Consider the following 16,107-nt stretch of genomic DNA (forward strand, 5'->3'; position numbering starts at 1 on the left):
TAACTGGTTGCATCACCATCTGGTATGGAGGGGGCCATGGTACAGGATCAGAAAAAGCTGCAGTGTTGTAAACTCGCTCATCTCCAACATGGGCACTAGCCTCCCTACCATTGCAGATATCTTCAAAAGACAATGCCTCAAAAAGCAGGCATTCATCATTAAGCATCCCTATCACCCAGGGCAAGCCCCCCTTCTCATTGCTACCATCATGGAGGATGTTCCAGAACCTGAGACACACACTCAATTGTTTTGGGAATACCTCTTCCCCTCCGTTATCAGATTTCTGAATGGATAATTAACCCATGAACACCACCTCACAGCCTTCTGTCTCATTTTGCACTATCTATATAACTTTTTAAAATACATTTTTCTTATTGTAATTTACAGTGTACTTTATGTATTGCTGCCATGAAACAACAAATTTCACGACCCATGTCAGTGACAATAAATCTGATTCTGATTCTGAGAAAGCTTTCAAGGCTTTGTATATTGAGTCCTGACGAAGGGTCTCGGCCTGAAACGTCGACTGCACCTCTTCCTAGAGGTGCTGCTTGGCCTGCTGCAGTCACCAGCAACTTTTATGTGTGTTGCTTGAATTTCCAGCATCTGCAGAATTCCTGTTGTTAAGGCTTGTATTTTACTAACCTGACAATGCTGGCACTGGGCAACAAAATTATCCCAGAAGGCACATTCACCCAAAGAAGCACTCTGCTCCCCTTCCAAAATAATGCAAGATAAACATTCTTTAGGAATGAACACTTTAGCACCTTCAGTAAAAGCCATAAATAGAGAATTTATTTAAATTGTAAAGTCTTTTCATCGTAATGTTTTAAACAGGTTTACAACAATTACTAAATCAGTCTGTGCAATGATCTTATTCAAATAGTAAGCCTATGTATTGTAAGACACGAGTGCAATAATACAGCTCAATTCAAATTAATTCGTGAAGATTTACACACGACGATCAGGGTATCCAGTCACTACCAATGAAAGATAAAACACACTTATATTGCTGTGCACCTGGAGTCTTTAAACGCTGAGCGAGGTTTAGCTCATTTATGCAGCTATGCAAGATGCAAATTATGTGGCAATTAAAGACATTTGCATTTATATACTGTCTAATCAAGCTGAAATGTTTCAAAGCATTTGGCATAAGTTACGTTAAGAGCTGAGGCTATAGCAGCATGTACATAACTCGTCTGCACCAGGCACACACACACACACACACATAACTCCTTAACCTGTTTTCAGGAAGCACAAAGAACGAATGCTGATCAGGAGATGGGAACAATTCCTAGCTCTTCTCCAGAGACTGTTGTAAAGGTCTTTAACAACTGCCTAAGAGCCAGGACCTTGGTTTAACATCTTCTCTGGAAGTTAGGGATGGGAAAGCTATGTAACATAGCACCAGAGAAGAGAATGGAAAAAGGTGTCTCTTCAGATTTTGGTGGTGGAGAGAGCTCATAATCTGGAGAAATATGTTTGCACAAAGAATTCAATAACCTGGAAAGGAAGAATGGAAAGACAGCAAAACTTCTAAAGTTTACAGTGCATGAGGAACCAGGAGTTTGCAACTGTAAGCTGTCTGTACTACTACAAAACCCTTGACAACATACGTGACCAGTAACATGGAGTAAACATTTGATCCCTGATTGGTCAGAGGTTACTCACTGAGACCAAGTGTTGCTGGTGAAATAAAGGCAAGGAAAGGAACAACTTCCTATGTCTAACAGTCTGGCGTACACTCAATGAGAGTGTTGATGGTTTCATAATGGACAGATACCAACTTCTGCCTTATATCTTATGGTCTGTGACATCTCTTGGTGGGGAATCCGCTATCCTCCTGCAGGGTTTGAATCAGTCTGAGTCACCGGCCCTGTAATGATTTTTAGTGCTGGTCTGAGCCACAGCAAAAGATGGACAGGAGGGTTTGGGTAGGAAAAGGTGCCCAGGTTTAGAATTTCCAGTTTGCTTCCAAATATACTATGGAGTGATCCACACGTACAAAATGTTGGAGGAACTCACCAGGCCATGCGTCAAATATGGAGAGGAGTAAACAGTTGATGTTTCAGGCCAAGATCCTAAATCGGAATTGGAAAGGAATGGCATAGAAGCCAGAAATAAGAAGGCGATGAGAGGGATAGGAGTACAAGCTGGAAGGTGATAGGTGAGACCAGGTGAGGGGGAATAAAGTAAGAAACTGGGAGGGAACCTGTGTCCCGGTTAAGGGTCTCAGGCTGAAATGTCGACCATAGATGCTGTTTGACTGTTGAGAGCCTCCAGCATTTTGTGTGCATTGATCCAAATTTCCAGCATTTTGTGTGCATTGATCCAAATTTCCAGCATTTACAAAATCCCCAAGGAGAGATACTTGCTTAAAAAGATTCAATCACTGACTTGGAAACAACAAAAGTTAACAACAATTTCAACTACGTAGAAAGCACTCGAGCACTGCCAGTGCAGGAAATGCTGTAAGGAAGACACTGACTATATGTAAAAAGAGGCCTCCTTAATTCACGGTCTCTAGATTCAGTGTTATTCAAGGCACTTCACCAATCACCAATAGAAAGTCAATTTATGGCTTTAGTCTCTGTAGGCCAGTACAGAGATCCCACTATTTAACCAATGGATGTCAACAACTATATTATTCAGTTATAATCTTCTCTTTCAAGCTTGTTTGAACATTTGGTGTCCAGCAGCAGAACTGTTCTGCCATCTCTGTGTCCCTCAGTAGATTTACATGTTGACAGTCTTGTACCAGGCTTTTTGGTGGGCTGCATAGCATCTGGGATACTCTCCTTGCTCAGCTCAGGGTGTCAGCTGCAGGTTCCTTCTCAGAAGAGTAACCAACAAATAGATTCAGGAATTCTGACCGTCGAGATAGGTGCAAACATAGCTTTGGCTTGGCACAGATTCTAATTATCATCTTCTGAAAATGGCCAAAGCTTCTGTGAATTTCACTCCTCGATCCAAAGCAGTTTAGTCCTCTTCCATTCCCCAGTAAGAACTGGTGATTGTACCTCATTCGTTGATCCAACTGTAAGATTAGAATAATCTTGATTTTACTTTAAGATTAAAGAATTTAGGCCCGTTTCTGAGAGCTGTGTTCATTGAGCATGGTTGCCAAAACAAATTCTAGTGCCTAAAGCTTATCTTCAGAGTTGGCTGGAAAAAAAAGCAGACATTCTTACTTCTTGCATGTAACACATATATGGAATGATATGTCTCAATGGCATGCAAACAAAATCTCTTCCCTGTATCTCATTACATTTTACAATACCAAATCAAAGCAAACTTCTGGACTGATCTTCGTGCAACACACACAAAGTGCTGGAGGAACTCAGCAGGCCAGGCAGGATCTATGGAAAAAAGGTACAGTTGATGTTTCGGGCCGAGACCCTTTGGCAGGACCGTGATTCTGACAACCTCCAGATTAAATTAATGACATAGTGCAAATTAGCAGGCACAGCTAGTTTTTGCCTCATTCTTTGTTTCAATAATTGCAACTATTCTTTCCTTCTCCAGCTGTTTGCTTGCTATCCTTTCAAGAACAGATGAAGATAACATGGCTGTTTTGTCACTACACTGAAAAAGCTAATAAGAGGACTGGCAATAAATGGTATTACTGGCATATCAACAAGTTTCGGCCTGAATCGTCGAATGTATTTTTTTTTCATAGATGCTGCCTGGCCTGCTGAGTTCCTCCAACATTTTGTGTGTGTGTTGTATCAACAGGTTAGGATCATTTGCAGCTGTGTGCTTCAAGTATCCCCACAGACAGTGACAGGAGTGTCGTTGCATTTATCTCAGTTCTGTGCTGAAATGGCCGCTGAGAGTGGTGGATTGACTTCCAAAATGCACACCTTTGTAAAATCCATCATGGGGAAAATGATAACCCTTTAAGTTGATACAATTGATACAAGGGTGAGATTCAGGAAAAAGGAAGGTATCCTTCTGATCAACAGTGACTGATCTTTGCAGGAAAACAATGGGAGGATGGCCGTACTCTCTTTGATTATAATATTCGGAAGAAATCAATGCCACACATTGTATTGAGACTGCATGGTGCAGCAAAGACGAGGATGAAGTCATACACTACCCCAAGGAAGAAACAGCATAAGGGGAAGTAGGTCAAACTTGCTCTGCTTAAATACTATAAGGTTGATGAGTATGGGAAAATTTATTGCCTACACCGTGAATGTCCAGAGGAATGTGGTCCTAGTGTATTCACAGCCAGTCACTTCAACAAGCAATATTGTGTAAAGTGCTGTTTATATACTTAAGGTGCTTTAACAAGGCTGAAGATGCAAAATTGTGTTAATTTTAATAAACATTAATGAAAAATTAAAATAAAAATAGAATCAGTAAGGCCTTAAGATTTTTAGAGACCCCTTCACCTTTGCAAGTCTGGATTTCAGACACAGGTTGAGAAGGCAATAAACCAGTACACAATGCCATGAAGCCTGCTCCAGTACACATGCAAACCTTAAATAAAAGCTGAAAATGCTGGAAACACTCCACACCGTTTTTTCCAGGCCGTTAGAGGAGGTTCATGAGAATGTATGAGGAACATTTGATGGCTCTGGGCCTGTACTCACTGGAGTTTAAAAGAATGAGTTGGGGAGTAAGGGGGTTTCGATCTCATTGAAACCTATTGAATAATCCAGCACCACACACAAAATGCTGGAGGAACTTCAGCAGGCCAGGCAGCATCTATGGAAAACGTACAGTCGATGTTTCGGACTGAGACCATTCAGCAGATGCCTGCTGAGTTCCTCCAGCATTTTGCGTGTGTTGCTTGGATTTGCAGCATCTACAGATTTTCTCTTATTTGTGAATAGTCCAGCATGAATGTGTATCAACTACGGAGGGAGTGGTAGATGGTGATTGAGAGTAGGTTTCCTTATCCATGTTTGACCTGATACCACAAAAACTGTATGAGGATTTCACAGTCATTCCAGTCGGTAATGGACTTTAGTGAAGATAATCAGCTTGTTTTCAGTAATGTGTTCACACAATGTTAAACAGATTGAGTGGCTGTTCTGCTGACACATCAAACTATGCAAATCCTAAAGCAACAGAAATGTAAATCCTTAATCAGACTAACAAACAAAGGTACTAGTTTGTAGAATTAACTATCAACATGCAAAACACTCCAAGAAACTAATTTCTCATCACTGAGACACGAGGAAATCTGCAGATGCTGGAATTTCAAGCAACACACATAAAATCTGCTGGTGAACACAGCAGACCAGGCAGCATCTCTAGGAAGAGGTACAGTTGACGTTTTGGGCCGAGACCCTTCGTGGGGTCTCAGCCCGAAACGTCGACTGTACCTCTTCCTAGAGATGCTGCCTGGCCTGCTGCGTTCCACCAGCCACGTTTATGTGTGTTGCTCTCATCACTGAGAGTTACCCAGCACTTGCACTGATCGAATGGCTGAGAGACTTGATGGCCCAAATGGTCTAATTCTGCTCCTATGTCATATGGTTTCTGTCCTGAAACTTTTGCTTTGTTTCACTTCCCACAGATGCTGGCTGATCTGCTGAGTATTTCCAGCATTTTCTGCTTTTGTGTTGGATTTCCGGCATCTGCAATTTTTTCCCCTGATTTTCACGCAGACAACTCCAGTGAGTGAAGGGGATCAGTGCCCCAACCTGCGCAAATGAAGAATGATGCACAGATTCCTTTTCAAAGGGGCTCTGATGATGTGATTGCTCCACCTTGCATTGTGAGCTGGGCTCACTCCTGGAGCCCGGCACACTGGTCTCCCAGGACGTTTCAGGCATAAGATGAGTACCATCCAAGCCAGTATAATTTGGGCATCTACTTACAGGAAAGTTAACAACAAGATTTTAAGAGTGCAGAGAAAATCTACAAGGATGTTGTCAGGACTTGAGGACCTGAGTTATAGGGAAAGGTTGAATAGATTTGGAATTTATTCTCTGGAGTGTGGGAGAATGGGGGGAGATTTGATATGCAAGTCACGAGGGGTATAGAAAGTAAATGTAAGCAGGGTTTTTCACTGAGGTTAGGTAAGACTGGAACTAGAGGCTATAGTTTAAGGGTGAAAGGTGAAATATTTAAGGGGACCATAAGGGGTAATTTCTTTACTTAGAGAAGAGGGGAGATTTGACACAGGTATATAAAATTATAAGGGGTATAGATTGGGTAAATACAACCAGGCTTTCTCCACTGAAGTTGGGTGAAATTAGAACTAGTGGTCATGGATTAAAGGTGAAAGGTGAAATACTTAAGGAGTACATGAGGGGGAAACTTCTTCACTCTGTGAGTAGTGAGAGTGTGGAATGAGCTGTCAGTGGAAGATGCGAATGCGGGATTGATTACAAAATTTAAGAGAAGTTTGGATAAGTACATGGATGGGAAGAGAATGGAGGGCTATGGGTCCAGGTGAAAGTCATGGGGACTAGGTAGAGTAACAATTTGACACAGACTAGATGGGCTGATGGGCCTGTTTCCATGCTGTAGTGTTCTATGACTCTATGACACTGATCATTTGTGGCTGGTATAGCTGAGGCATCATCCACTCTCCAGCCCCACACACCAGATACTAAATATTTAAACTGTAACAAGAGCCACAAACTTATGACCCGGCCTCTTCTTGCTGGACTCATCACAGGAGTCTGCCTTGTCTTCATGCACTCCAGACAAGAAATTATCTTCTGACATCAACAGGAATCTCTTCATCCAGAGCAGAACCTCCCTTGGCCATTTACATTATCTTCAATGGAAGAGGTAGATCAGAAGCTGGCGTGGAGTGCTTATCACACATTACCCGCTGTTAAATTGTGCTGAAGAATCGTTTTTTAAAGGTGTGAAGAGTAAAGCCTCTGGCTATTATTTAGTAAACACATTCTCCATTTAGGCTGAAGCATGCTGAGATGAACAATTGTGCGAATTGAAAATTTTACAGCTTCCACCACTGGCACTGAGAAATAGTTTTTTTCTGTAGCAACTGGCACACATTTCTCATGTTGGTAAATACAAAAGAAAATAAATTGAGAGGATTGTGCTTTTGGAGAGGCTTTTAGTGCCTGCCGTTGTCTTGCATGCAATGGATGGGAGCACATTTGATTAATGCTCCCAGACACCCTGCTTGATGTGAGGTAAGTCACCATTCATTAGAGCTGCTGGGAAAACTTGCAGTTCTCACTTGGTTTTATGGCCTAATACTTGTCCTTTTCTGCGGGAGACTTTCTTCCACTCGTGGGCCTGCCGAATTCTCGTATTCCATTTGCTTCTGTGGTTCCAGGAGGCTGGTTTCTTCGCCTGTTGCTGCTGCCACTTGATGCTGTAACGAAAAGTGCAACCTTGATCAGTGATCCACCTGCAGATGAGAATTAAAGACACCATATCTACAAACCCACCCACCAGCCCACCTGACCCAAACACTATCAACTTAAAGACCTTACTCTTATGAACATAGAAGAAAACAGCATAGGAACAGACCCAGTGTCTGTGTTGAACACAATGTCCAATTAACACAAATGAACACAAGTGATTCTGTAAATATTGGATATCTAGAGCAACACATATAAACATGCGCAAGTCAGGCAGCATCTATGGAGGGAATGAAGAGTCACCCCATGGCCACATAGAAACAGAGAAACATAGAAAATCTACAAACATTACAGGCTCTTCAGCCCACAATGTTGTGCCAACCATGTAACCTACTCTAGAAACTGCTTACAATTTCCATACTGCATAGCCCTCTGTTTTTCTAAGCTCCATGTACCTATCTAAGAGTCTCTTAAAAGACCCTTTTGTATCCGCCTCTACCACTGTCACTGGCAGTGCATTCCATGCACCCAACACTCTCTGTGTGAAAAACTTACCTCTGACATCCCCCTTGTACCTACTTCCAAGCACCTTAAAACTATGTCCCCTCATGTTAGCCATTTCAGCCCTGGGAAAAAAACCTCTGGCCATCCACACAACCAATGCCTCTCATCATCTTATGCACCTCTATCAGGTCACCTCCTTTCCTCCGTCACTCCAAGAAGAAAAGGCCAAGTTCACTCAACCTATTAGCAACGCTCTCAACTTGCGCAGCAGCTTTTAGTGTCGTATGGACACGACCCCAACATCTTGCTGATCCTCCACACTGCCAAGAGACTTACCATTAATATTATATTCTGTCTTCAAATTTGACCTACCGAAGTGAACCTCTTCACACTTGTAAGACCATAAGATATAGGAGCAGAAGTAGGCCATTCGGCCAATTGAGTCTGCTCTGACTTTCAATCATGGGCTGATCCAATTCTTCCAGTCATCCCCACTCCCCTGCTTTCTCCCCATACCCTTTGATGCCCTGGCTAACCAAGAACCTATCTATCTCTGCCTTAAATGCACCCAATGACTTGGCATCCACAGCCACTCGCAACAACAAATTCCACAGATTTACCACTCTCTGACTAAAGTAATTTCGCCACATCTCTCTTCTAAATGGACATCCTTCAATCCTGAAGTCATGTCCTTTTGTCCTAGACTCCCTTACCATAGGAAACAACTTTGCCAAATCTAATCTGTTCAGGCCTTTTAACATTCGGAATGTTTCTATGAGATCTCCCCTCATTCTCCTGAACTCCAGGGAATACAGCCCAAGAGCTGCCAGATGTTCCTCATACAGTAACCCCTTCAATCCTGGAATCATTCTCGTGAATCTTCTCTGAACCCTCTCCAATGTCAGTATATTCTTTCTAAAATAAGCAGCCCAAAACTGCACACAATACTCCAAGTATGGTCTCATGAGTGCCTTACAGAGCCTCAGCATCATATCCCTGCTCTTATATTCTATACCTCTAGAAATGAATGCCAACATTGCATTTGCCTTCTTCACCACCGACTCAACCTGGTGGTTAACTTTCAGGGTATCCTGCACAAGGACTCCCCAGTCCCTTTGCATCTCTGCATTTTGAATTCTCTCCCCATCTAAATAATAGTCTGCCCATTTATTTCTTTCACCAAAGTGCATGACCATACATTTCCAACATTGTATTTCATTTGCCAGTTCTTTGCTCATTCCCCTAAACTATCTAAGTCTCTCTGCAGGCTCTCCGTTTCCTCAACACTACCCGCTTCTCCACCTATCTTTGTATCATCAGCAAACTTAGCCACAAATCCATTAATCCCATAGTCCAGATCATTGACATACATTGTAAAAAACAGCAGTCCCAACACCGACCTACGTGGAACTCCACTGGTAACCAGCAGCCAGCCAGAATAGGATCCCTTTATTCCCAGTCCCTGTTTTCTGCCAATCAGCCAATGCTCCACCCATGCTAGTAACTTCCCTGCAATTCCCTGGGCACTTATCTTGCTAAGTAGCCTCATGTGTGGCACCTTGTCAAAGGCCTTCTGAAAATCCAAGTACACCACATCTACTGCATCTCCTTTGTCAAATCTGCTTGTAATTTCCTTATCTGGGTTGAACTCCATCTGCCACTTCTCAGCCTAGTTCTGCATCCTATTGATGACCCACTGTAACCTCTGACAACCCTCCAGACTATCCACAACAACTCCACTTTTGTATCATCAGCAAACCTACTAGTCCACCCTTCTACTTCTTCATCCAAGTCATTTATAAAAATCACAAAGTGAGGGGTGCCAGAACAGATCCCTGTGGAACACCACTGGTCATCGACCTCCACACAGAATACAAACCATCCACAACCATCCTTTGCCTTCTGTGGGCAAGCCAATTCTGGATCCACAAAGCAAGGTCTCCTTGGATCCCATGCCTCATTACTTTCTGAATGAACCTCACATGGGGATCCTTACCAAATGACTTACTGATATAAATGGGAGGGAGAGATAGTTTTTCTCTGGGTACACCATACAAACAGCGGTGGGAATGGAAACCCGATCTTACAGCAGGTGCTGTAAAGCACTGTGCTAACCCCTTTGCTACCATGCTACCCAGTAATTAAACCCGGAGCTGGCACATTCTTGTGGAAGTCAAATGTATTTCTCCCACTGGCAGCCCTGAGACTTAACGGGCATTGGCTAAAGTTCAAAGCTCAAAGTAAATTTCTGTCAAAGTACGTATATGTCACCATATACTACCCTGAGATTTTTTTTGCAAACATTCATAGTAGAATAAAGAAATACAATAGAATCAATTGAAAACTACACACAAACAAACACGAGAAAATCTGTAGATGCTGACCCTGACCTCATACAACATGAAGACTCTAGAGAGGCTGGTCCTACTCACCTCTGACCCATCATCAGATCAGCCCTCGATCCCCTGCAGCTTGCCTACCAGGAGCACGACGATGCCGTCATCTACCTGTTGAACAGAGCCTACTCCCATTTGGATAAGAAGGGCAGTACTGTGAGGATCATGTTTCTTGGTTTCTCAAGTGCCTTCAATACCATACAGTCATCATTGCTGGGGGGAAAAGCTCCATTCATTGCAGGTCCGCACTTCCATTGTATCCTGGATAATGGACTACCTGACTTGCAGACCACAGTTTGTGGAGCTTCAGAGCTGTGTGTCAGACATGGCTATAAGCAGCACTGGGTGTATTGGCCCCCTTCCTGTTTACCCTGCATACCTCAGACTTTAGATACAACACTGAGTTGCGTCATCTGCAGAAATCCTGTGATGACTCAGCAATAGTTTAGTGTATAAATGGAGGATAGGAGGATGGGTCCTAACGGAGGACTTTATCAAATGGTCCAAGCTAAATCATCCACAGCTCAACATCAGTAAGACAAACGAGATGGTGATGGACTTTAGGAAGTCTAAGCCTGCACTGGTCCCTGTTACTATTGACGGTGAGGACATGGATGTGGTGAACACCTACAACTATCTGAGGGTGCACTTGGATGACAGACTTGAGTGGAGCACCAATGCAGAGGGCCGGAGTCGCCTCTACTTCCTGAGTAGACTGAGGTCCTTTGGAGTATGCCTCTCCTTCACATGTTCTACCAGTCTGTTGTCCCCAGTATAATCTTCTATGCAGTGGTGTACTGGGGCAATGGGTGATGCCAACAGGCTCAATAAACTGATTAGAAAGGCTGGCTCTGTTATAGGAGTCAAACTGGACATACTGGAGGCTGTGGTACAACAAAGGGGCCCATGGAAAATCCTGGTAATTCTGGACAATGTTACTCACCCTCTGCATGCCATCTTGGCCAAACAGAAGAGCACTTTTAGTAATAGACTAAGACAACTGCGCTGCTCCAAAAAGCGCTATATGAGGTCTTTCTTACCCTCGGCCATTAGGCTCTATAATGAGTCAACCTATAGCTGGGGAAGTGATGACCCCCTCCTGTTAGACTGTTTGAGGTAACTTTTTTTCTATTCTTTCTCACTTCTCTTCTAATATTTGTGAATTTGTAGAGACTCTAATTTCCTTTGGGATCAATGAAGTATCTATCTATCTTATTCCAAAGCAACACACAAAAGATGCTGGAGGAACTCAGCAGGCCAGGCAGCAGCTATGGAAAAGAGTACAGTCGATGTTTCGAGCTGAGACCCTTCATCGGGTTCTGGCCCGAAATCTCAACTGTTTACTCTTTTCCATAAACACTGCCTGGCCTGCTGAGTTTCTCCAACATTTTGTGTACACAAAAACAAAGACTGAGACCAATCAAGAAAAAGAAGACAAATAAAAAAAAGTAATAATAATAATAATAATAGTAATAATGTAAATAAATAATACTGAGAACATGAGTTGTAGAGTCCTTGAAAGTGAGTCCATAGGTTGTGTTCAGTAATCAGTTCAGTGTTGTGGGGAATGAAGTTATTCAGGTGTCTGATTGTTGCAGAGTAATAACCATTCCTGAACCTGGTGGTGTAGGACCCAAGGTTCTTGTACCTCCTTCCCAATGGCAGCAGCGTGAAGAGAGCAACCCTACCACTCCTGCACTTTACAAAGGAAAAGTACTGGGTACCAGTAATGGTAAAAAGGAGCAACGCCACGGTAGTTCACTTCAAACAAAGTATAATCTGCAAATAACTGGTGTTACACAAAGAAGAGTTAAACTATTTCTTCATAAGACCTTGGCTCCTATACGTTATATATTGTGCAATACTTCACAGTCTCACCGGGAGTTCTCAGTTATCCTCCTACCACACTCTGCCACGTCCAATCATCTCTTCACAAAAGGTTTTCTGCTTGAATGGTAATTTTAGATAAATATTTAAATCACTGTTGTTTCCGCTTTCATTCTGTCTTCATTTGACACCGGACAGGATGCTCTGCTAACACCATAACTTCTTAATGAATAGTGCAAGATAATAAGCCCATAGAAATGCAAACAAAGCCCAAGGTTTATGTCCAAAGAGTAAGAACTAACGAGCATGGGAGTTACGTTAAATCTGTATAGAAACTTGACTTGATAACACTGGGGTAACAGAGATAATTCGAAAAAGATGTAGTCATAGAGAAAAAGACCACTTGCCCCATCATACCCATGCTGACCTTTTCACCCGTCTGCAATAATCCCATTACTGCCTTCGGTCCTTATTCTACTATGTCTTGTCTATTCATGTATCTGTCTAAATATCTCTTAAATGTAGCGATTGTATCTGAAGTTGTATCTTTAAACGGAGATGCCTCAAAAAGGCAGATCCATCATTAAGGACCCCCACCTTCATGTTCATTTCTACCATCAGGGAGGATGTACAGGAGCCTGAAGACACACACTCAACGTTTTAGAAACGGGTTCTTCCCCTCCACCATCAGATTTCTGAATGTACAATGAATCCATGAGCACTATCTCATTTTTTGCACTACTTATTTAATATATATTTCACTGTAATTTATAGCATATTTTATGTATTGCACTGTAGTAATGCCACAAAACAATATATTTCATGACGTCTCACCAGTAATAAACCCAATTCTGATTCCGAATCCAACACTTCCTCTGGCAGCATGTTTCAGCTATCGGCCATTCTGTGTAAATTGTTTTCCCCTCAATCCCCTTTAAAATTCCTTCCTCTCTCCCAAGCCCTCTTGTTTCAGAAAAAGATTCAGACCATCTACTTTTCCGATGCCTCTTATAACATTATATACCTTAAAATTCTATATCGAAACAATATCCAACGATTATACACAGCATAAAAGGATAAGTATATTTACGTTAAGAAAATAGTTTGAAGCAGCATCACAGGTAGACACCCATCCCCTTCCAATTTCCTAACATCTCTCTCCCCCTCCCATCCACCTTCCCCCTCACCTAGTTTTACCTATCACCTGCCAACTAGTATTCCTTCCCCATCTCCTAACTTCTTATTCTGGCTTCTTCCCCCTTCCTTTCCAGTCCTGACAAAGGTTCTTGGCCCCAAACGTCGACTGTTTACTCTCCTTCAGATGCTGCCTGATCTTTCGAGTTCCTCCACCATTTTGTGTGTGCTACTCTGGATTTCCAGCATCTGCAGAATCTCTTGTGTTATGTATTTATGGGAAAGTTGAATAAGCACATTGAAAAGAATGAAAGAAAGGGTTGCCAGTGGGGTTAGGGCCATAGAAAGCTTGTGTGCAAAATAAACTCCAGTACAAAGGCTTGGTGTAAATAAATGATTCTCCTCTGTAAATGCTACCTACACTCAGTGGCCACTTTATTAGGTACATCTGTACACCTGGTCTTTAATACAAAGACCTACTCAGTCAATCATGTGGCAGCAACTCAATTATTAAAGCATGCAGACATGGTCAAGAGATCTGGCTGTTTTCATACCAAACATCAGAATGGGGAAGAAATATGATCTAAGTGACTTTGACTGTGGAATGATTGTTGGTGCCATATGGGGTAGTTTGGGGATCTCAGAAACTGCTGATTTCCTGGGACTTTCACGTACAACAGTTTCTAGAAATTACAAAGAATAGTGTAAGAAACAAAAATAATTCAGTGAGCATCAGTTCTGTGGGAAAAAATACCTTGTTAGCGAGAGAGATCAGAGGATGAGGCATATGGATTAATTTTTCGTAAGTCCTATTGTATCTCTTTTTTTGTGGAAATGCGTGCAAGAAAATGTTAAATTTTTATTTTATTTACAAGCCCATGGCACGCTCCCCCAATTACATCCATGTGATCAATTAAACTACTAACCTGTATGTCTTTGCAATCTGGGAGGAAACCTCAGTATCCAGAAGTAACAAGTTGGGTGGACAAAAGAGAGGCAGTGGATGTAACTTACTTTGACTTTAAGAAGGCGTTTGATTAGGTGCCACACATGAGGCTGCTTAACAAGATAAAATCCTATGGCGTTACAGGAAAGATACTGGCATGGATAGTGGAATGGCTGACAGGCAGGAGGCAGAGAGTGGGGATAAAGGGGGCCTTTTCTGGTTGGCTACCAGTGAATAGTGGTGTTCCTCAGAGGTCAGTATTGGAACCGCTGCTTTTCACATTGTTTGTCAATGATTTAGATAATGGAATTGATGGCTTTGTGGCAAGTTTACAGATGATATGAAGATAGGTGGAAGGGTAGTGTTACGTACCCCGTAACTGGGTTGCCAAACCAGCAGAAATGGATCACTCAGTTGGAGTCTGGAGTACTAGAACTAAGAAAGTTTTATTAAAGAAACAAGCAACACAGTAATCGAAAGGATAATAAATGCAACAGTTCAGTGATGATAAACACACATGTGCACAGAATTAAGATAACAGCATCAATCAAGCTCTATCGTTGTCTAGGGGTAAATGACCAATTTCAAAATGACTCAAAGTTCAGTCCAGTTTAGTAGTTCAGTTCGCAGTAATCGTTGTCATGGCGGTGGACAACGTGGGGGAAGAGAGAGATAGAATAGGAACAACTCATCATTCAGAACGGCTTCACTCACAGACCAGCGGGATGGCTCACAGACCAGCGAGATGGCTCACAAACAGCTTTTGGGCGGGTCCTTGGTGATGTCACCTGAGGTCACCGACTGTGACCCCTCCTCCAGATGCGGTCGATCCTCTGCAGTGAACCCGGCACCCAGGCAAGGGCGGACACACACCGGGTTCCCGCTGATCGTACCTTTCCACCCTGGTCGTTGTCTGGCACTTCTCACCCACTCGTGAGAAGCGTACCGCTTCCAGGGTCTCGTTACCTCGGGTGGCGTGTGTGTCTGTCTTAGCGAACCTGTCCCTTTTTATCCCCCTGCTGGGGTATCGCCTGTCCATCACTTCAAACAGTTCAGGGTTCAAAGGGGGGAGCCGCTCCAGACAGCTCTTCCTCCCACATCCCTTCATTACACATCTCCAGACGCTGCTCCATTGTTCCTTATCTCTCCTTCCCCTGAGGGCAGGTGGCAGACCAACTGCTGATGCCACTGATGCTAGCCCAGGCCAGCAAACATCTTAATTTTATGTGTATTCTCGTAACAGTAGGTAGTGCTAAGGAAGCAATGTGATTGCAGCAGGACTTAGACGAATTGGAAGAATGGGCAAAAAAGTGACAGATGGAATACAGTGTTGGAAAATGTATGATAATGCATTTTGGTAAAAGGAACAACAATGCGGACTATTATCTAAATGAGGAGAAAGTTCAACCATCAGCGGTGCAGAGGGACTTAGGAGTCCCAGAAGGTTAATTTACATGTTGAGTCTGCGGTAAAGAAGGCAAATGCAATATTGGCATTTATTTCATAGAATATAAGACTAAGAAGATAATGCTGAGCCTTTATAAGACACCAGTTAGGCTGCACTTGGAGTATTGTCAACAGTTTTAGAAACATAGAAAACCTACAGCACAATACAGGCCCTTTGGCCCACGATGCTGTGCTGAACATATCCTTACTTTAGAAATTACCTAGAGTTACCCATAGCCCTCTATTTTTCTGAGCTCCATGTACCTATCCAGGAGTCTCTTAAAAGACCCTATTGTATCCGGCTCCACCACTGTCACCAGCAGCCTATTCCATGCACTCACCACTCTCTGTGTAAAAACTTACCCCTGATATCTCCTCTGTACATACTTCCAAGCACCTTAAAACTGTGCCTTCTTGTGCTAGCCATTTCAGCCCTGAGAAAAAGCCTCTGACTATTGACATGATCAATGCCTCTCATTATCTCATACACCTCTATCAGGTCACCTCTCATCCTCTGTTGCTCCAAGGAGAAAAGGTCTTCACTCAACCTATT

At 42.8% G+C, this 16,107-nt stretch overlaps 1 protein-coding gene and 1 pseudogene across 6 annotated transcripts in view; one reads left to right on the plus strand and one right to left on the minus strand.

The window, feature by feature from the left end:
* Positions 1-789: 789 nt before the first annotated feature.
* Positions 790-16,107, minus strand: part of LOC134344680 (centrosomal protein of 128 kDa) — a 664,526-nt gene continuing 649,208 nt past the window's right edge. For 5 of the 6 annotated variants that reach the window (XM_063044801.1, XM_063044787.1, XM_063044794.1 and 2 more), the window contains 2 exons: positions 7,175-7,312; positions 790-3,037 (listed from right to left, as the gene is read on the minus strand). In XM_063044801.1, the coding sequence (XP_062900871.1) occupies positions 7,188-7,312 (125 nt within the window). In that variant the 3' untranslated portion in view covers positions 790-3,037; positions 7,175-7,187. Of the gene's footprint in view, positions 3,038-5,430; positions 7,313-16,107 lie in introns of those variants that run through there. The other variant, XM_063044774.1, reaches the window with a different exon arrangement.
* Positions 3,018-5,228, plus strand: LOC134344723 (ubiquitin-ribosomal protein eS31 fusion protein-like; annotated as a pseudogene).

Source organism: Mobula hypostoma, chromosome 1, assembly GCF_963921235.1.
Source record: "Mobula hypostoma chromosome 1, sMobHyp1.1, whole genome shotgun sequence".
Taxonomy (NCBI): Eukaryota; Metazoa; Chordata; class Chondrichthyes; order Myliobatiformes; family Myliobatidae; genus Mobula; species Mobula hypostoma.